The sequence below is a fragment of the Syngnathus leptorhynchus genome, chromosome 21 (genome assembly GCF_054491065.1).
Source record: "Syngnathus leptorhynchus isolate UIUO chromosome 21, UIUO_Slep, whole genome shotgun sequence".
NCBI classification, from domain to species: domain Eukaryota; kingdom Metazoa; phylum Chordata; class Actinopteri; order Syngnathiformes; family Syngnathidae; genus Syngnathus; species Syngnathus leptorhynchus.
The window spans coordinates 5386788-5411499 of record NC_141215.1 but is presented as its reverse complement, the minus strand read 5'-3'; the positions used below and the strand labels follow the sequence as shown (position 1 = coordinate 5411499).

Here is a 24712-nt window from a genome sequence, read left to right as displayed (position 1 = left end):
CAGAGGCTCAAAAATCAATCCGGTCGCCCGGTCAGGCAGACGCGATACCGACTTGGGGTCGACGGAGGCGGGAAATGAATTTGGTGAGAGAATGAGTTGAGCCGTTTTGGTTTTATTACAAAAGTTTCATTACAGCCCTGAAAAAGCAAGCACCCCCCTGGCACCCTAAAGCCTTGTCTGTGAAAAGGATTTATTTGGCCTGTAACAAGATGAAGCTCTCTGTAGTATTAGGTGTTGAGGCAGCTCTGGGCAGCCCACTTCCTCGGCTGATTAAAAGGGCCCTTAAAGAGGGGTCAGCGGAAAGGCTTTATGACTTGTCTTGTGCTATGTAGCTCTCGGAATTAGCTCTGTGTGGTCCAAAGTGCTAAATCGTCACCTGAGGTAACCGAAGAGCGGGAGGCTAATCTGGTACAGAAAAGTACAAGAAACGGACAAGGATCTGCTCATGTAATCCGTCGGGACTCTTTTCAATCGTGCTCTTGGAAAGAAATCGGAAATTCACTTTTACCGCGCCCGTCACCCATGCCGGGAGAAATCGTTCACACTGTCAAGAGGGCGTCGGTTTTCGATCTCCAGCAAGTAAATCAACGTCATAACGCTTCATAAGAAAAACGTTTTTTTTTTGTTTTTCCCCAATGACCTCTCGATGACTTCTCAAAGTGCCGTAAAACACGAAGCTGAATAGGTTCCGATCGATTCGGTTTCATTAAGCCGTGCGCCAAGTAAGTATCCACAGCCTCATCGATGCACTTCTTTACCCGGACGGTCTTAATTAGGCACTTTGAGCGCAATAAAAGTTGTGTTTTATTGAATTCTGATGTTTGCTGTGATAAAAGTTCCACGCTACAAAGCAGAAACACTCCCGACTACCATTTTTTTTTTTTTTTATGTGGAGCAAACAGATACGGCGAATGTAATAGCAGTAAAACAAGCTCAATAAACGCCAATGACCAAATTAATCAACCAGTTTTATTCTTAAGTGACGAGAGGACGGCGCACGTTTCCAAGCAATTCCTACTTTGTGGCGACATTTTGGCCGGAGGTTTTGGCAGCTCGGTGCCCTCGGAGGTTCCAAAGGGCTGACGAAAGCGGCGCGGCGGAGAACGACGCGTCATAACGACTCTACCTTGTGCTGTGGCGTTTTGCTGCTGCGCCGCACGCCACGTTGCGCCCGCCCGCCCGCGCTGGCATTTAAAGCGCTTCCTAGCAGAACAAGCGTGACGGAAAAACATGGAAACAAACTCGCTGGCTGCACACAGACACGTGCGGCACGGCACGCTTGACATTCTTTTGGCGCTCTGGATTGTTTTGATGGAATGGAAGCCTGAGCTAACGCTAGCTAGCAAGTTTTTTTTTAACTACAAACACTACGAACGTTCAGGAATATTTAGGGTTCAAAATGTTGTCAGTTTAGCAATATCGCTATCATGTCCAGCAAGAAATATGCCAGTCAGAAAGACATTTTGTTTTGTTTGCGGGGAAATCGGTGCTCTGACTTTGCTCTATCTGTTGACAGCATTCCTCGCGCTTTGCTATCAAAGGTCGACTTTGCGTGCGGGCGTCATCTGTGACAAAAAAAACAAACCATCAAGGCCGTTCGGGCCACGCTTTGCATTTTTCATCTTGCTTTTGGGCTGGAAACTTCCATTTGGAGGACATTTGTTTGCCGTCAACCTGCCAGGCCACCGGGCGCGATTGGTAGACAAGGGCAGAGTCATAAAAGCGCAACTGTTTGACAACGAGGGCCATTGCTGGCGAATGAGGCGGCGGCCGGGCCATCTGCATCCAATTTGGCTTCTCTATCATTACAGCGATAACGCCGAAAGGATGCGACAGGCCCGCGCTCAAAATCCTCAATGTCAATTTTGATGAGGGCGGAAAGGCACTAGCCCAGCGCTAGCGATTACTCCCCCCTTTATTCTACGCACGTTCGATCGGTTCCTCGACTTTCGACGCCGATAAGCGGGGTGAAGTTGAGGCCAAAGCCCGATTCTCAAGGAAGACTTGTTGTGAAAAGAGATGACAAGCACGCGGCCGACTCGTTAAATCAAAATAGACGGATGCATTAAGAGATTACAACGATAATGATAAACAACCAAATGGACGGAAAAGCCATAAAGTGTCACATGAAGCTTTAGAGGGGGGGAAGGATGAAGTCATCTTTGCCACCCCCGATCAGCTGATCGTCACTCTCTTTCGACATGACAGTCTATTTAAATACGCGGTTTCGCGTGTCGGAACGCCGCCGCCGCTGCTACTGTCGGAGCTGCGAGCCAGCCGAACGTCGTTTGGAATAAGCGGCGAGATTATTGTGACAGCCTAACAGTGTAAGGGAAGGGCGGAGGGGTTAGTTTTCCTTACCTGACCATTTTGGCGCCCGCCTTGTTGACCTGCATGTCCACCATACATCCTGACGTGACGTAGGAGGCCAGGTTGATCTCTGAGAACTCCGCCTGGGAAAGAAAAACAAAGTTTGGGGGTTTTTTTTAACCCGATAACACATTTGCTTCATTTGGCTTTTGCGTCGAAAAAGGTGTGATAAGCCGTTGAATTATCACAGGTTATGAGACGAAGCACTATAATCAGACATTTGAATTAATCAAACCAGACAGACTTTGTGCTTGACTTCATTTAGCATATTATTCTTGGAGCATGTGACGAGAGGCAAATGAGGTTATTCTCCGTCAACGAGCTCCCGGACTCCAGAGAAAAACTTTCGACTGGCTTCATTATGACAACAAGACTTCAAACAAGACAATCACGGCGACATTAGCGGAGACCACACGGCACCAAACATTTGAAATGAGATTTGAAATGTGCTGTGTTCGAATGGAGATGAGCTGCTAAATATTTGATACCACATTTAATACCCATTTCCCCATGAGAGTCCATTAGCCGAGTTGCCACAATTGAATCGATTTTACTTCCAAGTATTGGTTTCTATTTACTACAGATAATGTTCATCTATTTATGTCAGTGCCGTATCATGACAGGCAAGACAATTCAATGCTCTTCCACTAGATGGCAGAACTATGGGCAATGCTTTGCCGGCCGGGCTTTATATGGGCTTTCATCAACAACGGCAAATATCCTCAGTGCTGTTTTGTGACGGCATGAGGATGTGAGTCATCGCCGAAAGAAATGTGCCAATGACATTAAAATGAAAGAGAAATAACACCCACTCCCCTTTCATTTGCTCGCCGAGGAAGAGCAAAGGGGACGACTGGGTGTCGGGTCGCAACTCAATTTGCTTCAAGGACGTGATGCACTCCCGCTTCAGAAAAGAAACGTACGTATGTGCGCGTGCGTGCGCGCGTGATCTGCGTATTTACATGGCGCCATCAAAGAGTGGGCAAAACATTGGCAAGGCCAGAAAGCTAGGATGGGAGGCTTTTCACAGCGCCATGGCAACGCATTCAAACACCCGTTTGCCCTGGGAAAGGAAAACAGGAAGTGATACGCAAGACAACAGCCTCCAGGGTTAATCCCTCACCACTGTTGACCTGCATTTCGGACTGAATGAAGTTTTATGGCCTAATTGTCAAGAGGAAACAACTCGTTACTATCACCGGAATCTCGCACAACGACTTGCATCACTTTTGAGCAGATTTTCACACTCATAATATAAAAATCAAGGTTCCACCGAGATTTGAACTCGGATCGCTGGATTCAGAGTCCAGAGTGCTAACCATTACACCATGGAACCGTGTATACAGTTCCTTGCATGACTGAACATATAGACAGCTATGACAACTATGCTAAGCTCGTCGCTATCTGTTATTCACTCTTGTTGCCAAAGGGGGCGCCAGAATTCGACATACCCAAGTGGAAAGCTGTTAAGGTCACAAAGGTCATGCTTTTAAGGTGTCACCTTTGTTTTTTTTTCTCTTGTTTTTGTTGCCACTTGATATCTTAACCTTTATTCGAATATATTTCATTTTATGTATATTATATATCATTTTCAAACATCAGCTCATGCCGCCGTTTATACACTTGTCGATATTTTAGTAAATTATGAGTAAAAAAACTCACGACCCTTAAAGGTACAAATACAATGTGTCATTTCACACATGCACCAAAAGAGAAGACCTGACCACAACAGTAGAGAGTTGAGCAAAAAGCCTGTAAAAGTCCAACTCTATGTGGTCCCTTTTTACTTTTGCCCATAAAAGCTCAACGCTCTGTTTCAAAGAGCGCTGCAGTCTCAACAATGGCTTGCAGATGTAACCCAACGCTTATTGGAGGTAAATGAGATGCTAGCTACCCACTGTAAATATGCTGCGTCTAGACGCATTTGTGCAGTGCGCAGGTACGAGTCGGAAGCAAGTCTGACTTTGGCAGATAAAACAATTTATAAAATATACAGTCATGACGTAGCTAACGCGAGTGGAAAAAGAATGAAATGATTTCTGTCCTGCTTTCTCTTTTAATTCAATGTACGACTCGCTGTTCGTGTTCATGCTAAGTGCGTCGATGCTGATTGTTTTCTATGGAATCCCCCATTACATATTAGCATTAGCTTGCAAACTAAAGACTCATCTCGTCTCAAACACATTCTCTTTATTTTATGTTTCGTTTGAGACTAAACCTGAACTGAGAGCGGCGATAAACATCTTGAAATATATTTACAAATTGGAGCAGACGAGCTGCCGCTTGTGAAGCGAGTCAACAGCGCAATAAAAGGCCACGTCGTCAATCATACAAGATAACACGCGTCCTGTTTTTTTTTTTTTTTTTTTTTTACATACCTGTTCCACGCGGATCTCATATTCGCCATTCAGCTTCTTCCCTCGAAAGTATTTGGCCCTGTAAAGAAACATATAGATTACCAAAACGACGCTTGCTTTATTTCTGCACTAAAACACAATGGCATAAAGGTCATAACAAACCTGAAGTAGCTTTTGGTTTCTTTGACAGGCGGAGATGTTTAAACAGACCTTCCCAAATACCTTGCAAGCTCATATTTTCCATGAGCACAGAACAGGACAGTACAAAGGTTCCAGTAAACAGACTTTTTTTTTTTTTTTTTTTTTGAATGCATGCGGAACCGAGTTGTGAATTTCCAATGTGCATTTCTCAGCACATTTCAAATCATCTCACATTGATAGCCACGTTGTGTCCCAGTCCTCAGTGTTGAACTTCGACCCCTCGCAGCCGTGGGACTGCCAACAATCTGTCAAAAGGGTTTCAGGCTACATGGCGGAGGCCTTCGGTCACTAGGACGAGCTGTTTGGGATTTGCCTCTCGACCCGTTTGCGCTAAAGCACCGTTTCCTTTACAACATTCTCCCTAATCTCCCCCCCCCCCACACACACACACGTGTCCTTTAAGGTACATTCATTATCCTTCATTACGGTCGCCGAGGGGGATCTCCTCCATAAGATCTCCCAGCTGTTGCGACTTAAATGTTTGGGGTCTCGTTTGCTGTAATTTTGGAAGCTGTGAATCTTCCGCCAGAGCTGACCTACATACTACACTGGCGGTGCCCCCCGTCACCCGGCGAGGCCCGCCGCGGAGACCCATTGGCTGGAAACGCTCGGAATGCGTTTCAAGACATTGCAAAATGTGTCGTCACTCGCGGCGACGCCGCTAATTCACGAGGCGCTGGGTTTTGCTCGTGCTCGCGTGTAAACATTGGAGGCCCGGAATTTCCTTCTCTCTTGCCCACGCCCGTTATGTAAACTTCTCCGCGATTTATTTGCACCGAGAGAAAACTTTTGTGTAGACGTTTGCGTACGAGTCAAGTTGAATAAAACGCGCAGTTGTGAATGACACCGGGCGGTGAAAACCGAGTCCAAAGTGTCGCTCGTATTATTCAAAGCCCAGTGCAAACAGATGGACGGCGATTTGGCAGGGCATTTTGCGTCCTGTCCCGGGAGAGACGGATGGCAAGTGCAGAAGATGTCGTTTGGGGGGGGGGGGGGGGGGGGGCAGGTGGTGGCGGCGATCCTCTTTGAGACTTTTTGCTTGGGCGCTGTGTACGGCTTTTGTGCGCCAGTCATTGCTGGAAGGCCAAGCCTTTCAGGATGGAGCCGAGTTTCCCCAGAGATGCCTGCCTCTCGGCTGGAATGCCCAGGAGGGAAATTCAGTGCCGAGGCAAAGAGCGATGGCTCTACCACATGCCTTCCAAGTCAACATACACTTCAAATCTCCAAAGCAGATTTTACAATGTGTGTAGAAGCCAACATCACCACACGGATGCGTTGCCAAAGCAGCAGGCAAATATTTGCCCTTTCTTTTATTTAACGGCTTTCCTCAGAGGATGGCACCAACTTTTGCAATCACCTGCGACTTGCCTACCAGACATTTATTGGGTTTTTTTTTGTAAATAGAAACTATTTCAGAGTACTGTCATGCACAAAGTACTCCATATTTGTCTAGTATTTCCAGCAAAGATGCTGCACTGCACTGCCATCTGCCGGCCAAAGAATTTCATTACAACACACACCGCAATCGTTTTAGATGAACAACAGCGCCGCCAAGTGGTCATTTACCGAAATTACCTCAGCTCCCATGAGTCTATTGTCGCTCACATTGACACCAATGGACAATTCAGTCTTCAATGGACCAAAAGTGAATCGTTTCAGAAATGGCGAGATGTGAGGAAGACCGCGTAGCCCCGCGGGGTTATCAAACCAGCTGAGAGAAAAGACGACAAAATCGGCGGGCGTTCCCGCAACGCTCATCGTATGGCTGCTGGCGGGCCGGATTAATTTCGTGATGGTTTTTAAACCTGCGCTTCATCCCCGCAGAGCCTTTAGCGACACTGCGTAATGATCCCTGCCGATGATTAATTCAGAAGGGGCTGGAAATAGCCGCGAACACATCAGCAGAGGTTGAGGCTCCCCGTCGATGGCAGGCTACAAAATAACAAGTCACGAAACAACAAGAGCGCTTTATCGATCGGCTCAGACTTGCGTGATGAACCAACTGCCGCGCAGCTTTCCCTTTTTTTTTTACGAAAGCCTCTTCATTATACTTGTGTCAGATTTGGACTGGTTGCCATGGTTTTCTGGCAAAAACAAAATTGGCTGTCAACACCAACGTGTCACCTCCAGGTATTTCTTCGCTCGATATTAAACGGCGACACGACGACGCATTTAGAGACCAGCAAGTACGAGGAGGGGAATCACGATTAAGAGGAAAAGCCCCGCTTGGCCCATTTTTTTTCCAGTCTTAGTGCACCGAATGGCGTAAGGACACCTCCTCATCTAATCGTCAGGCTCCATTTAATAGCTTGTTAAAAGTAAAAGGTGGCAGAGCGTGGGCCCCGCATAGCAACTACTGCTAGTGTGGGGGAATCTGTATGATCAAAAAATGTCTTTTTTGGGATATTTAGTTTTGAGTTTCTGGTTGAATTCTACTCACCAGTCAGTGTGTGGATCATCGACAACCAGCAGGATCTTGGGTTTGCGGACGACTGGCTTAGGAGGCTGACTGCTTCCCGTCGGGGCAACCTCAGAAGTGGCGGCAGCGGCGGCCGCCGACTTGGCGTGTGCGGCGGCCGCCACATTCTGCGCCATCTGGGCGCTCTTCACCACGCTGGAGAAGGAGCTGAGGAAGCTACCCGTGCCGGCGGTCGGGCCGGGTGTCGAGCCCTGAGCCGGGACCGGGCTCGGGGTTGGGATGCTCGGAGGCTGCCGGCGCTCCGTGGCCGGAGAGGCCGGGGAGGAGGTGGAGGATCCAGGCGGGGTGGGCCTCTGCAGATCCATCATGTAACCGTTGGGCAGGTTGGCCACAAAGCTGCTGTCTGACAGGCGCCGGCGAAGGTAGTTCATGGTGACTTGGGCTGGTGGGGCGGGCGGTCAGGCCAAACGAGGAGTTCTGGGTGAAAAAAAAAATCCTACAAAAAGAAGATCAAATATTATTACTCATGCTCAATTCATTGGGTACACCTTCACAATCCAATTATAGCACTCGACTCGTCACAACAATTATACATGACAGGCAGAGCAATGATATGCTCTTCCACTAGATGGCAGAAGAGACATAATCACCTGTTGCTATTTATGCAAGATAAATTAGGTTACATACATACTGAGCAGGGAAACTTTTTTGTGGTGCGCCATATGTGGAATAAATCACTAATTAGAAAGATTACATCACTGCAAGATGTGAAGTCGGGAGTGCAGATTCACAGCTGTATTTTTTTTTTTTTTGTTTGTGGAGAAAACAGAAGCCCCCGGAGGGGAGGGAGCCTTGGTTATATAACATGTGGAAACCCAACGTGGCGGCGAGAAGGCAGACGAGCCCCTAAAACCCGATTAGGGTTCGCTTTACAGAGGCAGTCGATAACGAGACCACATTACATTTGGCGAATGTGACATCTGGACAAAGTATGGCCATCTGGGAGCAATTTTTTTTTTTTTTTGTAGCAACACACATAAGGTGCAAAAAAAAAAAAAAGCAAGATCGGATTATCATTCTATTTGGGATTACGGCTTCCTTCCAACGCGAGCGGCATGCGGCGGTAATAACAGCCTTTGTTCACTAATGACACGGAAGTGTCCAACCCCTGCTGGTGAAAAGTGCGGGTACGCCCGGTTCCGTTTTTAGGACTCTCATAATTACAACGGCTACGTCGCGAAGACCCGTTTGCATCATCGAGCTGCGTGAGTTTACGTTTTCAAAGTGTGACGCTGATTACCACGAGAGAAGGTAACGCGCTTAGAAAAGTCAGCGTGGCTCCCTAGTGACAGCGGGAGCAACCCGACTCGGCTTTTATTATTCATGACAGTCGGAGTTGAGGGTTCAGGAGTGTAAGCAGCGGGCGCGTGCGAGGTGGCGGCGGGAGAGCAAAAGAAAAAGCCCAGAGTTGACAGGGAGTGCCTGACCCACTTTAGGTACTTTTGCTCCTTCCACAAACAAGCAGCGGCGCCCACCCACTCCAAAACAGATGCGAAGCGACTCAGACAACCGTCTAAGATTTTTTTTTTTTTTATTCATTCGCGTAGGCGGGATGAAACGCCACGCCGGCCTATCGGGACCTCCGAGTTTGAAACTTGTTTCGTGATCAATATGTCAGCCGTTGTGTTAATTAACATCGATTAACATTTCCGCCATGAACGCAGTCGAGCTAAAGTCGCATTGGAGGATCAACATCAACTTCCTGGCGGTTTTATCGTCCCGTAAGACAGAAGCGAGACGCTCCACACTCGTTGCGTGGCCGACACCCTGACGCGACACCTTTGTCATCTTTTTTTTTCCCACCCCAAGACGTGTTCTGGTTGCGTGCAAATCTGCTGCTAATTTTAAATCACGACAAACCTCACCAAGCGACTGTTATTTCGACGCGTGAAAACACACGCCGCCGACTTCTGTGATTTTCCCGCCCGCAACTTCTGAGGGGGGGGAAAAAAAAAAAGTCGCTTTTCCGAGATATTCTCGGACTCAGTTTGCTTCCGGAGGTTTGGGGAACTCGCGCCTGAGCTGAGAACTCTGACAAATGCGGCGACGGAACACCCGAGGCGCCATCGCACTGGCGAGCTGGTGAGGCGCGGCCGAGTCATCCGTCTCGGTGACCTCGTCGTGCTTCCCGTTGCCGTCGCCGCATTAGGATTTAAACGGTTCTGCTAAACGACAAGCTTCGGTTAATTCAAAGGACAAGACAATACGCATGGATCCGAAGCTCCATTTCAAGCTTACGACGTGTGCGCAATTTAACCGGGACAGAAAAAAAATAAAAAAGGTCCTAATCAAATTATTATCACATAGAAAAAGCAATGTCGTTAGTGGCGTTCAAGCAGAGGAGGCGGACTAAGTAGTGAGACGATTGTTTATAGCGGTAAGGCTGGGATCTTCCCCGCGATTAGCTGATAAATAATTCAAGCCATTTAGTCGTCGACTGCGCCGGGTCGTTATGGTCAATATTCGGGGACTCTGTGCTTTCACCTGATATGATTGGCAGCCAGTGACGCCCTCGGAGCTGTCATTTTTTTTTCCGTTTTGCTGCATCGTGTAAAAAGATGATGCAGGCTGAGTAGACCCTCGTCTGATTGGCCGAATTTTGCTACCTTTTATGACTTGGATGGATATAAGATGAAAATAAAATGCGTTATATGATTTAATAGGTGCTCTTTTCATTAAGCAGCGAGCTATTTGTGCTACTTCAGCACGGGGAACTTTGTCCAACTGAGCTGCTAAAAACACCGGCTGAGAAACTCATGTGGGGGCAGCCATTTTGTTAATTAGTCCCGGCTTGGCTAGAGATGCGTACACGACAGTAACGGAATTTAATTTCACACTCGATGAGCGGGCAAGCACTGCAGACATGTAACTGCCTAACTTCCACTCACGACCCAGGCTAAACTTAGCTCCTTCCCGACTTACAAAGATTTACAGCCAGTCTTTCAGTAGAGATGTTTTCTGAGGACAGAAACTGCAAATAGGTGAGTTATTAGGCGAAAGCGTCACAGAATTTAATTTTATGTATTTGTTTTTATTACGTATATTAGAATGCAAAGAAACGCATTTGCAGGGGCAAAAGTTGAGAATTTTTGAACGTCGATGAATACGATTTCTGTCACGGTTTGAGTTTTGACAAATGCAACATGACACACCAAACTTGACTGCAAACGGTCTCATTTGTATATCACATACATCAATTGAGCAGTAACCTCAAAGGTGAGCAATTTGGTCTTATTTCAACCTTAATACGGTTATAAAATGACTTTAATTTATTGGCAGTCCAGGTGCCCGTCACACACTAATTAATAGCAAGCAGGCTCCCGCCCCGAGCATGACACCAGCACCGAGCGGTGTCTGGGCTAAAGGCTGCAGACGAGGATTAGGGGAATCCCTGCGGAAACCTTCTGTCCATCAGCCCACCCTGCCTCCCCCCCAAAAACGAGCTGGACGCGAGCCCGTGCAACCCTCTTTGGAACGGAAAGGTGTCTTTTATAGCTCCATTGTGTAAAATGGAGCAGCTTGCGGCAGGAGTCTCCATCAATAATAATAATAAAAAGAACATTACCTGAGCGGTTGACAGCGACCAATGACACCCTTGGATCTGCTTATTTTCTTTCTTTTTCTTTTTTTTTTCTGAGGTGCGCTTCTGCCTCTTTGCTATCCTCCTAGTTAATTCCAAGCAACCCAGCCAAGACCCCCACCTTCTCTCTCTCTCTCTCTATCGCTCTCGCCTCCCTCGCAATGCACGCCGGGAAACAGAAGAGGGGTGCGTTCATTACCGCAGTAGCTCTGCAACACTGATTGGACAGGCAGAAAATTGGGGGCGGGCAATCTGATGTTTGTACACAGCGCGTGATTGATAACTAATAAGATGGATAGATAGCTATCCTGAATTGAATATATATATATATATATATATATATATATATATATATATATATATATATATATATATATATATATGAATATATATATAAAAATATTTAACATTTAAACACGTTTAATTACATCATTACAAATTTACAACTGTGCATTGAGCAAAAAATGATACAATGAAATATAGTCTGATGAAAACGATACGAGAATGGCAGTTATAGTCGAAGCAACAGCGACATCCAGCGGACAAAATGATAATGTAGCAGATGGACTGAAAAGGGAGGAAAACTGCCTTGTGTAGCCCCAAAAAATGTACCTATTCACCAAATAATGACTTCAAAATAAATGAGAAGTATTGAATAACGGGTGAGTGTATGACTTGATTTCTTTTTTTTTTTTTTTGTTGAAGTAACCAAATAGACAAAGAAAATATCCCTGCAGTGAGTCGGGGACGCATTAGACATTAATGAGAAGCTGCGGTCCGGCTTCCTGGCCAATGATGCTAATGACAATTTTTGCAACAAATTCTACCGAGGCCTTACCTCAAAGTGCGTCGCTGTCGTAGGTTGTCAAGCCCATGGCGGCAGCCCACATCTGCTTCAGCACAAACTCAGAGGAAACTGGAGAGAGAGTAAATTGGACATTAGATTAGGCACACCGGCATTTGTCTCTGTGGCATCCAAAGGTACACACTTCAAGATGCAGAAACCTAGCAGACATCTCGACGGGAGCGTCGCTTCCCACCGGCCGCTGCGGGGCGTGCATCAGACAGGAAGTAGCTGCTTAGGCTGTGTAATGTCACTGCTTATTTTCTGTCACTGGGTGGGCCGCCGCTGCATCCCGCAGGCGACGTTTCCCACTGACAAAACAAAGCAATGGCGGTGACAGGCCAGTCCATTTGATTTTCTCCTGGTAAACTCATTTGAGGGCCTAATATGCATTCATTTTGGCTATATCACAGTTGTTTGGGCTCTGGCTTGCAATCCACGCTGCAACTCGCTGGCAGTTATTTTTAAGAAAGTGTGGGCAGTGGACTACACAGCACCCCAAAGTACTGCAATGTTTTTCTTTTCTTGATGTACCAAGAGATTTAAAGGGGGTGGGGGGGCAACAAAGACTACAGGAGAGTAGGAAAATGCAGTCACGCTGTAATGTGCTTGTCTTGCAACGTTAACAAATGGAAGCCGTGTTAGTGGATCACCGGTATTGATTAAAACGTGGATTGATGATGCTCAATTAATTCAATGAGTCTTTGCCAACAATAAATAGATGGACTTTTTATTTATGGGACAATTTTATATGGGTCAAATTCGAGGCCCTGGAACAGACACCACATGGTCAGGTGGTCACGGCAACCAAAACACGTGCTCGTGAGTTCAGCCCAGGTTGAGTGGAGCATGTGTGTATTTCAATGGATTATATAAATCAAGTGCATCATAATTACCTCTTGAATGAGCTCTTTTGTCAACGGAGGAGTCGGAGCACACGCTAACAGCGGTGAGGGGGGCCTACGGGGCTCGTGACGTGCCTGCAAAATGTCAGAGACGGTCCAAGTGGGCATTTTTAGAGCAAATCAGCCGTGTTGCCTGCGCTTGCAGAGGCATGTTGTCAGCATGCATTGCTTCACTCAAATGCTTCTGTTACACTGCTTTCTATCTCAGGTTATCTGTTCAGATAATATATATATTTTTTTAAAGTCGTTTATGCTGGGATTCATTTAAACTTTGGAGGTAGCGATATCAGGTGGCCCAATGTCCAGATACGCTGAAATAATCCCACTCCAAAAAAATAAATAAAATAAAGAAAATTGTATCCCACACTGAGTTAAAGAAAATATCGTGAATTGTATTTTCCAGGATTACTGCCTCAATGCGTTACTTATGATGCTTGTCTCCAGAATCGCATATCAGCCACAAGGGGGCAGCAGAGTATTGTGAGATTGTTTCTTTAAAACAATACGGACGGCAACGTTATTGTTGATCGTTATCACTGTCTTATTTGTATTTTCCAACAATTTCTTTCCTTCCCGACATTTGTCCTTCCTTCTCTCAGAGTTGCTTTTCCTTCTTCCATCTTGACCTGCTTCCTTCCCACCAACCTGCCTTCCCTTCGACCTGACCCACTTTTTATTTCGCACGCTGTTTTCCTTGTCATAAACGTTCTTTTCTCCCTCCCTTTGGCAATTGCTTGGCAATCCACGTTCTTTACTCTTTGAATCTTTGTATTTGTTCACAAACAAACAAGAACAACCCAGGGTACACTCAAATCAGATACTACTACAAACTTCACTGGACCAATAACTGTACGATGAACATTTTCATATATTCTCCATATATATATATATATATATATATATATATATATATATATATATATATATATATATATATATATATATATATATATATATATATATATATATATTTATTTATTTTAGGTAATTATTGTTTATTTACTAACATGAAAAAAATTGCTTTGGCGCAACCAGGAAAGTGCTTTGCCACCATCTTGCGCTATCTATTGGCAATTAATGAACCTTTTAGCGCGTATGACAACTTTATCCCACATCCTGTGAATACATTTCAGATCCAAACAGCCAAGATGTTGTTTGTGGAAAAATGCTAAGAAGTTGTGGCAACAAAACAGACCTTGTGCAACACCTCAATCTTAACCGCAACGCACTAAACGGAGCATTTGTGAGGACAGAGGAGGGAACATAATAAAGCCAAAGAATTAAAGACTTATTCCCGATATTTGCACAATGATCGGTCTGATGTTGGAAAATAAATTGGCGCAATTGGCCATCGCTTTTTACAATTTAATAGCAAGTTTATCGTGCATTTCCATTTGCTATTATTGCAAATGGTGCTGTATAGATAGAAACGAAATAAGACTACGCGCCTGTTGTTTCCCTTTAAAAGGGGGCCAGGCTCAGTGCCGGGAATCGACGTCATTTCACCGTTTTACACACGTCCGGATCAATGAGAGCGAGAGAGCGAGCGAGAGAGAGAGAGAGAGAGCGCGCATGCATACCGTGCGCGCGCGCGTCCGTCGCTCTTCCAGGAAGGGATTATTTATGTGCGCGCCGCCGACACGTGAAAAGGAAACACACGACAAGACAAAAGAAGTTTGTCGTCTTTCCGCGCTGAGCAATGGAGCGTTGCAGCAGATAAGACAGAAGCAGCGAAATAAAAGCAGCAGCAGCAGCAGCAGCGGCGGCGACGGCGGAGCAGCAGCAGCAGCAACGCCGGGGCTTGGGTGACGACAACTTGTCCACGCCACCCACGACATAGAGGGGAGAAGAGACACTTTTTCAAGAGAGTCACAAGTGGAAGAGGAGAAGTTAACGGGAGATCATGTCTGAATCTCCCACGGCTGCACCCAAGGTAACGACGCGTGGAGGGTGGGGGGGTGGGGGGGCTGTCGTTGTGATGGGTGATGATCGCTTTGAATGGTTTGTTTTGGTTTTGGCCGCTCATCTGTTGCTCCCCACGCGTGGACTGCGCCTGCATCCGCGCGTTCAAGTCGTGACTGGCACCGACAAGCAGAGATGTGCACTCGATCGTTGCACAGTCATAACATTTGACCCCAAATAAAAGAAAGTGGGAATAGAGTGGGGGGAGGACAAAAACAATGGGTTGCCAAGCGGCTTTTAGTTATTGCTTAACAATTACAGCGCGATAAGGAATTGTTGGCGCAGCTTCAATTTTCTTGATTATCCAATTCTCATTCAAATGATTAGACTAAGAAGATAGTCAAGAAACACATCCAGGCAAAAGAACTGCAGCTCATATTTTATTCTTGTTAGATAATATTGTCATTTTTAAGGGTCACATAGGCGCTGATTAAGAGATCATCACAAGATTTTTATGACTCACAATGTATCCACCCATATTAATTTGAGGTCAGACTGGTCCATTAATAAGACATTTATAGTGTCCCTCGGTTTAGGTGCCTCGGTTTTCAATCATCTTCAAGAATCCACAACTGAAGCTCTCCAAACTGTTTCAAAACAATGCAAGTATAAGAAACGAGGCGGTCTAGGCCATTTTGCAGCCACGTCGTGAAATGCGCTGACCGACACAATCGCGCACGTAGAGGCTGCCTTTTCTGTTTGTGAGTAATGACGAGTCATTAGCGAGTATGATGTCATTGTGAGGAGTCATCGTCTGACAGCCCACAGCCCGGTTCTGTCACTTTGACGCCCTTTCTATCATAAGCTCGATGACTACCCCCACCCCCCCAAAGTCCCAACTGCCTCGAGATGACGACTTCCCCCTTTTTATTTTCTCAAATGGATAGAAAAGTGTCTCTAAAGGTCTGCTTGGATGTCTCGCAAAAAAGATCTGCATGAAAGAGGAAATGGAAGACTGTAAGATTGGTTCTTGGCTTCCACAGGAAATTCCTGGTACATTCAGTTGGTGCAGGCACACACACACACACACACACACATCCACACAAAAGTGACTGGGTGCCGGCAGCAGGAGGAGGGAAGCAGCAAGAACTGAACTTCATTTCCTCTAAAAAACGTTGACTTCTTGTTCCTCTCTCAGTCAGAAACGGAAGCCCACACACTGGACAAGTTGGCATTTTTACCGCCTCGACGCAGCACAACAAACACAAATACACACATATTTAGGACGCCCCATCTTCACGGTGGTCTCGGGTGCTTTTTCCACATGGGAAAATATCTGGGAGAAGAAGCGCTGAGAACTTGTAAACACTAGCTCCGAGCGTCCGGTTGATGCGTTTTTCCATGACAAGTCTCGGAACGGTCGAGTAACTCGTGCAAACTGTCAAAAGAGATCAATCGGTTGAATTTGACGCAAAAATACCGGAACGTGAGGTAACACCTGATTAAACGAGCAAAATCGCGTTCAGATAAAACACAACCCCGTCGAGCAAGCGTGGTAGAAATCAGAATACACCGATACTACGCTCTCCGATACCTCGTTACCAGCCTGATTGAAACGATGCTCTTCTCAAAAGGCAGTCTTGGATTCGTCTATATGCACACATTTGGTGTTGAGTACAGTATCGGCTCTCGGTATCGGCGACGACTCGAGCTACTTTAACGACTTGTTTTATTTCATTGTTTACGTTGTTCCTATTGGACTGACCCAGCGACATTTTTCCACTCGTTTGTTATTGCGTCAAAGCACGTGTGGCATAACAAGCTTGTGGATCGGTGTGTGGTTGTGCTGTCTGGGTTCAGGGCCGATGGCGAGTTTGGCACATTTAGTGAGCCGGGCTTTTGTGTCTCTGTCTATTCATAGCAGGAGAGGCGCTCTTTCAGTCCTTCCGCAAACCCGCTGCCAAACTCCACTTCCTCCCCCGTCCACGCTCCCGCCCCCGTCCATGCGGCTGCCCCCGTCCATGCGCCCGCCGCCAGGCCAGCCAGCCGAATGGACGACAGGCCTGCCAGGCTGCCTGCACACCTGCGTGAGTCACACACACACACACGTCTCCTCGAAACGTCACCGAGTCAGAACTGAGGGAGCTCCTTCACCAGTCTACGTGTCACATGACCACAAAGAGCTGAGCAAACATTTGAAGTACAATAGGCTACGACTTCGAAAATTTACTATGAACAATTTTCAGAAGAAAATACACTTGATTTTTCTAGTATCAGCATTTTCATTGCCCCGTAGCTACAGACGATATTATAACCAAATGCAAACGCTAAACAATGCTAATTGGCTAATGCTAGCACTAACAACACGGTGGCGATCAGAGAGCAGTTCGTGTCCCTTGGGCGATTATTTTTCATAAACACATACTGTACTGTATGATTTTTATTTATGGATACTGGACTGGTGATTACTCTTTCTTTTTTTTTAACCAATAAGAGAGCAGGTGGGGTTGGCGGGCTGCCAAGAGATAGTCGGCCTAACCTTCAATGTGTAACTGCTATGTCCAAAACATTCGTCAATATTTAACTTTTTTTTTGTTAACTTAGTGAGTTGAGGACGTTTGCCAAGCCGTCGGATGACATTAGCAGGAAACTTTTGTTTTTGGGGGAAAAAAAAGGGGAAGAAGGGCTTTTGCTTCTGTTTCACTTCCGCGTGCTTTGCTGGAAGTTTGCCGCGGTCGTATTTGAAACGCGGTTCCTCGCGCCGACCCGGCGGGAAACGAGCGGCTCTCTCGTCTAGCCCGACACCTCCGCTCGTCCTTCCTATGCAAACAAGTGCGCGCCGGGAAATGAGGCGTGTGCAAAGAGTGAAGGAAGAGAGAAGAGGAGGGAGGGAGGGAGGGAGGGGGTTGAAAAAAAAAACGAAAGAAAAAGAATGAGGGAGGAAATTGCAGTGTGGGCAGAAATCCGCCTTCTCCATTTCCTGGGGAGGAAGTGGATTAGATGTGTGTGTGTGTGTGTGTGGGGGGGGGGGGGGTCACAGCCTGCTCCTCATCCTATTAACCCTTGAGGGCACTGCAAACTCCTCAATTATAAGACGACGCTGAGACGAAATCACATCGTCTTTCGCCACATTGCATTGTTGCGCAACCTAGTCAAACTCAATGTTCGATTATTATTGTCTTGAGTCTTCATTTCTTGAGCATAATAAGACAATAAACTGTGACTTTATAAATACTACCAAATGTAGCATGAAAATAAAAAAAAAAATAAAAAAAAAACAGCCTGATTGTAGAGATGTCCATGGCAACAAGACTGCCTGTTGCCTTGGCGTGTCTAACGTGTACTCAATACACGCGTGTTTGAGCGGGTGGGTGGGCGAGTGAATGTTTGTGTAAAGCATGTGTAGGTGGAAGCGCCGGGGAACAACATTACAGTACATTCAATTTGCGCCACGAACTCTCCCTTTTGCTCTTTTTTTGTGTTGGATATGCTTGATAAGCGTGTGTGTGTGTGTGTGTGTGTGTGTGTGTGTGTGTGTGTGTGTGTGTGTGTGTGTGTGTGTGTGTGTGTGTGTGTGTGTGTGTGTGTGTGTGTGTGTGTGTGTGTGTGTGTGTGTGTGTGTGTGTGTGTGTGTGTGTGTGTGTGTGTGTGTGTGTGTGTGTGTGTGTTTCTGAGGGGAAATTTCCTGCCCCTGGAAGCAGCTCTTGTCCTCAGGAATTTCCTGAGTGGGCAGACAGTGCTTCCTGAATAAATGTTGTTGTGTGTGTGTGTTTTAAGTCGCTTGGTCTTCTCTGAAAGGGAAACTGTTCTCACATGCCAGAGAGCAAGCTGAATGCAGCCCCCTTCTCTCTTCCTGTTCGCGACACACTCCGCATTATGTTTTCAAAAAGGAGGGGGCGGGGTCAGTGGGGGGGGGGCAGCATCGGCGTTACCATATAGTGATTTTAATATATGCAAATATAACAATGGGCTTGCACAATCTGTGCTTTGCTTAAAAAAAGTCAACTTTCTACGTTTGACACAGCCTGCACTGTTAAAACTGCTCGATTAAAAATAGCCTAATTCGGGTCAAACAATTTGCGACACGCTAACTTGGTTCAATTTGACGAAGCGTTCAAAAAAACATTTTGTTTTTGGCGGGGGACATAGTTTGCAAAAAGAAAGTTGGAAAGAGGCCTGCATGAGCCGACTTGCCCTTGTTTCCCGACAACAAACAAATCGGGAACAGGTCGTGCTACTTCCTGGCCATAAACGCCGCGTGAGATTGATGATGCGTTTTATGTCTGTTTGGACTGGACTCGGTCCAGTTCGGCTGGATGGGCACATACATGCGCATGCCTGCCGACCCAAGGAAGCGCAGGACGACGCTTTAAAGAGTGTACATGACACGGGGGGGGCAAAAGTGCCGGAGGGGAAATGATTCGATGACTTGCTCGCGTGGCCGCAAGGCACTGACTCAGGGTGTCAGAGGGTCATGGCTGGAAAACTCCTCTATCTTGGTTTATTAAAAAAAAAAAAAAAAGTCTGTAGCGGAGATAGCGACGCCTACTTCTGCTTTGAAAGGCAAACATTTACCAAAGATGAGAGTTTGGAGCAAAGTCCTGGGCTTGACTGACAGTCCACTTTGTTTGTTTTTATGTATTCACCAGTCCCCGGCATGATGGCCAAGGGTGTGTACATTTATGCAATGCTCCACTACCTCAACACCATGCTAGACGTCTTCGCTTCAAATGTTATATTTTTTTATATATATGTGATATGATTAATATTCAAAATGGTTCTTCAGAACGGAGCCCCTCCCGCGTCGCCGGCGTTAAATGGGTTAGCTCCCAAAATAGCTCCGTTGCCCCCATTCTGAACTTGGGGCCTCGTGTCGCCTTCCTTTTCTGTCTTTCTCTCGCCGTTGTACATCTTTTCAGCAAGTCTCCCCGTCTTTGTCTTTCCTCAATCAACGGTCGTCTTTCCCACACCGACTTCATGAGCCTTCCGCCGCTGCTCTTTAACCTTCCCGCTGGACGTTTCCTGTGCCGAAACGAAGCTCGAGCTGGATTACTTCCTGCCCGAGCGTGTCGTGGGACAGCTTTTATTTTTTTAAACCCCTCCCCCCTCTTTCCTCTCCCCGTACTTCCTCCTTTGGGCTCGGCGCAAATGGCTGAGAGCGGCTTTTTTGGCAGAGCGAAACGCGCCGCTCGCTCTTTGGGCCACGGGGTGAGCGTGCGGCGGGCCCTGACCCCGTGACCCCGCAGCCCAAACAAGTTTCAGCGAGCGAAAGGAAAATTCTTTGAATGCTTGAAATTCCAATATTCAATATAACTTCAAACGAGAAAATAAATGAGTAAACAAATGTGCTCCCGAGTCACAACGGCAATCCTTGAGTTACACAGAAAAAAAAAAAAGAGTAATTGAACTGCCTGGAATAAATGGAGGTGAAAAAAAAGAAAAGTCTCTAACCGTTTCCCTCCGTGTGTCCTAATAAACCAGCTGCCTTGAGAACAAGATCAGAAGTGATCAAATGAAAGCCTGGCTATGGTTTTTCATATTGGCCTTTTCCACATCCGGTTTTTGGACCTATCCTCTCGGAATCTTTGATTAGAAACCTCCTCGCAGTGTCTGAGCGACTTTTTCTTGACCATCTTTCCCGTAATCGCGCCTTCCTTTTATCTCCACTTCCTCAATATCCTCTTTACTGCCTCGGCCTCCTTCCTTCCTCTCCACCGCCCGCCCCTCCTCCTCCCCTCCCTTTCCCCTCTATCCGGCCTTTCCGTCTTCCTTCCTTCCTTCCGTTTGCCCTTCCCCGCTGCGTTTTGTTTTCTCTCATCAACGTTGCAGCTCCTTTTTTTTTTTCCTAACTTGTCTCCCCCTCCCGCCGCAGGTTTGCAGCCAGTGTTCTGGAGCAGAGAGGACGTGGCCCAGTGGCTGCGATGGGCCGAGAAGGAGTTTGCGCTGCGACCAATCACCAGCGGCTCCTTCCAGATGAACGGCAAAGCCTTGTTGCTGCTCACCAAGGAGGACTTCCGCTACCGCTCGCCTCACTCCGGTACCCCCCTCCTTCTCCCTCTCTCCAGAAGTTAATTCAAATACAATACGCTACTATGAATAAACTGCACGATTACTTCAGGGAAGGTCAAACGAGGACAGTGAAAATAATGCCTGACAAAAAAAAAAGAAGAGCTTTTACATCTTGAACGAACGATCAACAAATCAATAAAGTCATCCAGCGCTAATGGCGTAAGGCTGCAAAACGGGGGTTGGAGGAAGTAGAGGACGGTTAATCAGGAAGTACCAACCTCAACTGTTGCCCCGGCAACCACCGGCAGCAGGCCGGGTTGAAGCAAAACGCAATTTTTTCATTTCAATATGGAACAGGAACTGAGAATGTCGCAGACCGGCGCGGGCAATAAAATGACTTTTTGACATTTCCTTCTTTTGGGTTTGTTACTATTCTCCCTTTATTTTATCTGACAAGCAATAGGGGAATTTATTTTATTTTGGTTTATTAATATTTATTTGCATGATTTATTTTCATGATTTTTTTTTATTTATTTCCACAGCTGATAGCAGTCATTTCCTGTTTCCCTCAGCTTCACATAATGAAATATTAAAATAACTAAAATATGAGGTTGTTCATCACTCACTGCCAAATTTGACTCTAAGTATTTTTATTATTCTTTGTTTTATGCTGCATTTCCATATGGAATGCGTTTAGAAGCCATTCAAATCATCTTAAATCAGGAAGCAGCAATTTTCCAGGCGCTGAAAAAGTGAACTGAAATTTGTACATGCGTGTCCACCATCACTTCCATTATGAGACTCATTTCCTTGTTCTGCTAAAAGCCCTTTTTTTTTCTCTCTCTCTCTCTGAGCTGTCAAACATTATCTTGGTGTTCCTTTTTCTTGATGTGAAGTTATTTGTTAAACCTGTTTTGATCCTATTTGACCGCCGTCGAAAGTCAACACCAAGGCTGTTAATCATTCCGTGAAGTTCCTGTTTGGACTTTGTCCCCGACTGTATGGCCACTTGGAGGAGAATGACGGACAGGGCCACGTCTCATTACGAAATTTGCATCGATATAAGCCATTCCCTCTTCCCCAAACTGAACGCGGGAGTGACCCTTCCATTATTACGCAATCTTCCCCAAACTGAACGCGGGAGTGACCCTTCCATTATTACGCAAGCGTCACGCTGTCTGGAAATCACACCAAAGTTTACTAAGAAATCCGTAATCGGGACTTCCCGTTTGCTCAAAGTCTAGCAAGTCATGTTTTTTTTTCTCCCCTTTCCCCGCAGGTGACGTCTTATACGAGCTGCTGCAGCACACCCTGAAGCAGAGGAAGCCCCACGTGTTCTACCCCTCTGGCTATTTCCCGGGGAACCCCTTCCACCTACTGCCCGAGAACTCGGCGCAGCACCTGAAGCTCGAAGGTCCGTGACTCCGCCCCGTCGGTCCACATTCTTGCGGTCAAACAAGATCGGAATCGAAACCGGTCCGTCACCGCTAATTAGCACCTAGGACGCTAATAACTGAAGCCGTTTTCTGGCACCGACGCCACGCGCAAAGCCAAACAGACGCACGAGAGTTACCACAAAAACTGAAACCTGTTTCACGAGGAAATGCTGCCGTCTTTAAAAAAAAAAAAAAGAGTAAAAGAGTCACCGTAAAACTGGGCTGTAAAAGAGTCGCCGTAAAATTGGGCTGCAGTTTGGACATGTGATTTGCTGTCGGTCGGAAAAATACCTGACTGCTGGCTCGTTTGGGGATTCATTGGAATCACGGCGTGCACAAAGGCTACAAATGAAACCTTGGCGCCACACGGGGCTTTCAATGTAGCAAAAAAAACGTTGGGACAACAGTGACACCTAGTGGGCAGATGCAAACACGCTCTCAAAAAGCCTTTTAAAGCTACATTTTGGACATTGTCATATTTTGCGCGTAAATTCCGGCAAGAATTTTTTTTTCCCTTCTAAATGATTCAGATTAATTCAATTTAGTTAGAGTTAAACTGATTGAAGTGGCCAGCCTTTATTATTTCTCGGTTCGGCTGTGTTTATTTTTGCGCTATAGTACATTGGATTTCCGTGAGTGTAATACAAAGAAATAATTTGTTCAAGATTGTTTATCCTTACTCTTAACCCCAAAAGTGAATCTCACGTTCTAATTTATTACAATCACGTAAGACCGGGATGATGTTGCTAACTGAACAAGCATAAACAAAAACAAAAGCAGCACCCAGCGCATTGAGGTGAACTTTTCCACCACTGGCCGAGCCAGTTTTTGGCACATAAGCCAGGTGAAAACAAAAACAAGTTTCCACGCACGAATCTGTTGTGCCGCCAAGTTGGCCTCAGCCTTATGAAGGAACTCACACAGCCAAATGAATCATCATGTTGAGCGGTTATCTCGCATTGTTTTGACAACAACGTTGTGAGCCGGGTGACAAATTGCCCCACCGCACATGGCCGCTCGGATGTTTAACCCGCTGCCGTCTGCCGCAGAAACGGTACGCCGGGCGCCGTGCGCGACGGAGCCCGTCCCCCAGCACCCGCCCACCATCGAGCTGCGGCACCGCTCCCGCTCGCCCCACCACCCTGCGCCGCCCCGACAGTCTCCCCCCGCGCCAAACCACCAACAGGCCGAGGACCACATGCAGGCCTTCTCCCAGCTGCCCGACAGCAACCACCACTTGCCCGAGGACACGTACCCCCTGCCCGTTTCCCCCGGCGCCCCCAACGGCCGCTGCGCGACCCCCAAGGAGGCGCCGTGCCTGGGCAGCCCGGGAGGCCAGGAGGTGGGCCCGCCTCGAGTCATCCAGCTCATGCCCAGCGCCATCATGAACCCTCTGTTCCCGAACACGAGCAGGAGCGCCGGGACCGCCTTGGACTTCCGGCATAGCCGCGGCGGCCATATGGAGAACGGCCGCGAAGCTAAAGTAGAGCGGACTCATCCGATAACGCCGGCTCACCAGCCCGTACCGCCGCAGCAGCACCTTCTCCAGTATCGGGACGATGGACTATACAGGAACTTCCTCATGCCAGTGTCTCCGCCGGAGGACCACCAAATGCCCATCGGGCGGATAGCAGGTCAACTCCTTTTTCGCCGAGAAGCAAATCCATATCGCGCAAGCGTCGGTAAGTCAAACTCAAATCTTCTGAAAATAATCTTGGTTTTGTCCTGGCAGACTGCAGGCTACTGTGGGACTACGTCTACCAGCTTCTGTCAGACAGCCGCTACGAGAACTACATCCGCTGGGAGGACCCGGAGAACAAAATCTTTCGCATCATGGACCCCAACGGCCTGGCTAGGCTGTGGGGCAACCACAAGGTACATAAAAATGATGCCAAAATTGGACTGCATTTTATAAATCCTATGATTAACACCTGGCATTTCTCTGGGCCTACAGAACAGGACCAACATGACATATGAGAAGATGTCACGAGCACTGAGACACTACTACAAACTTAACATTATCAGGAAAGAGCCCGGCCAAAGACTTTTGTTCAGGTAAAGACCGCTTTCTGAAGCCGTTTCCCTTTCTGGTAATGATCGACGGCTTTGGTGTCGGCCAGGTTCATGAAGACCCCGGACGAGATCGTCAACGGGCAGACGGACCGCCTGGAGCACTTGGAGTCCGACTCGTACGAACAAATTTACATCAAAGAGGAGTGCTGAGGAACTCTGGGAAAGCGAGTCTGTCAACTTTGACTACTGCAAAAGCCGCCGATGCCTTTTTACAAGCAGCTTGAACAATCGTCGTTGAACCTCAAAGGTTGCGGGCATTCTCTATTGGCAGCCCTCCAATAGAGAGATATCAAATATTTCCACAAATGCCTTTACTGTAGTTTGCCTCATGGACAGCGCTGAATATATTTTTTGTGAACTGCAAGCAAGCCAATCACTTTTTGTGCTTTTTTTGTTTTTCTAATTTTATCTGGCATCTTCACATGCATCATACTGTGGCATTGTGTGTGCGTGTGTGCGCGTGTGTGAATAAAAATGGATTTAAAAAAAAGTTGAGTGGTGCAATTTATAAATTTTTACACTTGAGGGCACTGTTGTACAATTTAAAGTGAGGCTT

At 46.7% G+C, this 24712-nt stretch overlaps 2 protein-coding genes and 1 non-coding gene across 5 annotated transcripts in view; 1 reads left to right on the top strand and 2 right to left on the bottom strand.

Moving 5' to 3' along the window:
- syn3 (synapsin III) overlaps positions 1 to 24712 on the bottom strand; it is an 84145-nt gene that overhangs the window by 16181 nt on the left and 43252 nt on the right. The window contains exons 6-11 of one of the 2 annotated variants that reach the window (XM_085902126.1): positions 12728 to 12811; positions 11977 to 12142; positions 11826 to 11903; positions 7369 to 7843; positions 4749 to 4806; positions 2362 to 2453 (exon numbers count right to left, since the gene is read on the bottom strand). In XM_085902126.1, the coding sequence (XP_085758252.1) occupies positions 2362 to 2453; positions 4749 to 4806; positions 7369 to 7778 (560 nt within the window). In that variant the 5' untranslated portion in view covers positions 7779 to 7843; positions 11826 to 11903; positions 11977 to 12142; positions 12728 to 12811. The remainder of the gene's footprint in view (positions 1 to 2361; positions 2454 to 4748; positions 4807 to 7368; positions 7844 to 11825; positions 11904 to 11976; positions 12143 to 12727; positions 12812 to 24712) is intronic. The other variant, XM_085902128.1, reaches the window with a different exon arrangement.
- trnaq-cug (transfer RNA glutamine (anticodon CUG)) lies at positions 3635 to 3706 on the bottom strand. Its single transcript has one exon. It is a non-coding gene; the product is annotated as a tRNA-Gln (tRNA).
- etv6 (ETS variant transcription factor 6) lies at positions 14263 to 24658 on the top strand. Of its 2 annotated transcripts, none has more exons than XM_085902130.1 (8): positions 14263 to 14669; positions 16563 to 16725; positions 20511 to 20675; positions 21927 to 22061; positions 23133 to 23717; positions 23816 to 23958; positions 24038 to 24138; positions 24204 to 24658. In XM_085902130.1, exons 1-8 carry the CDS (start codon positions 14640 to 14642, stop codon positions 24304 to 24306), a joined length of 1425 nt encoding a protein of 474 aa, XP_085758256.1. In that variant the 5' UTR covers positions 14263 to 14639; the 3' UTR covers positions 24307 to 24658. The 2 variants fall into 2 exon arrangements, with proteins under 2 accessions (XP_085758256.1, XP_085758255.1); XM_085902129.1 differs by having other exon boundaries at positions 16560 to 16725.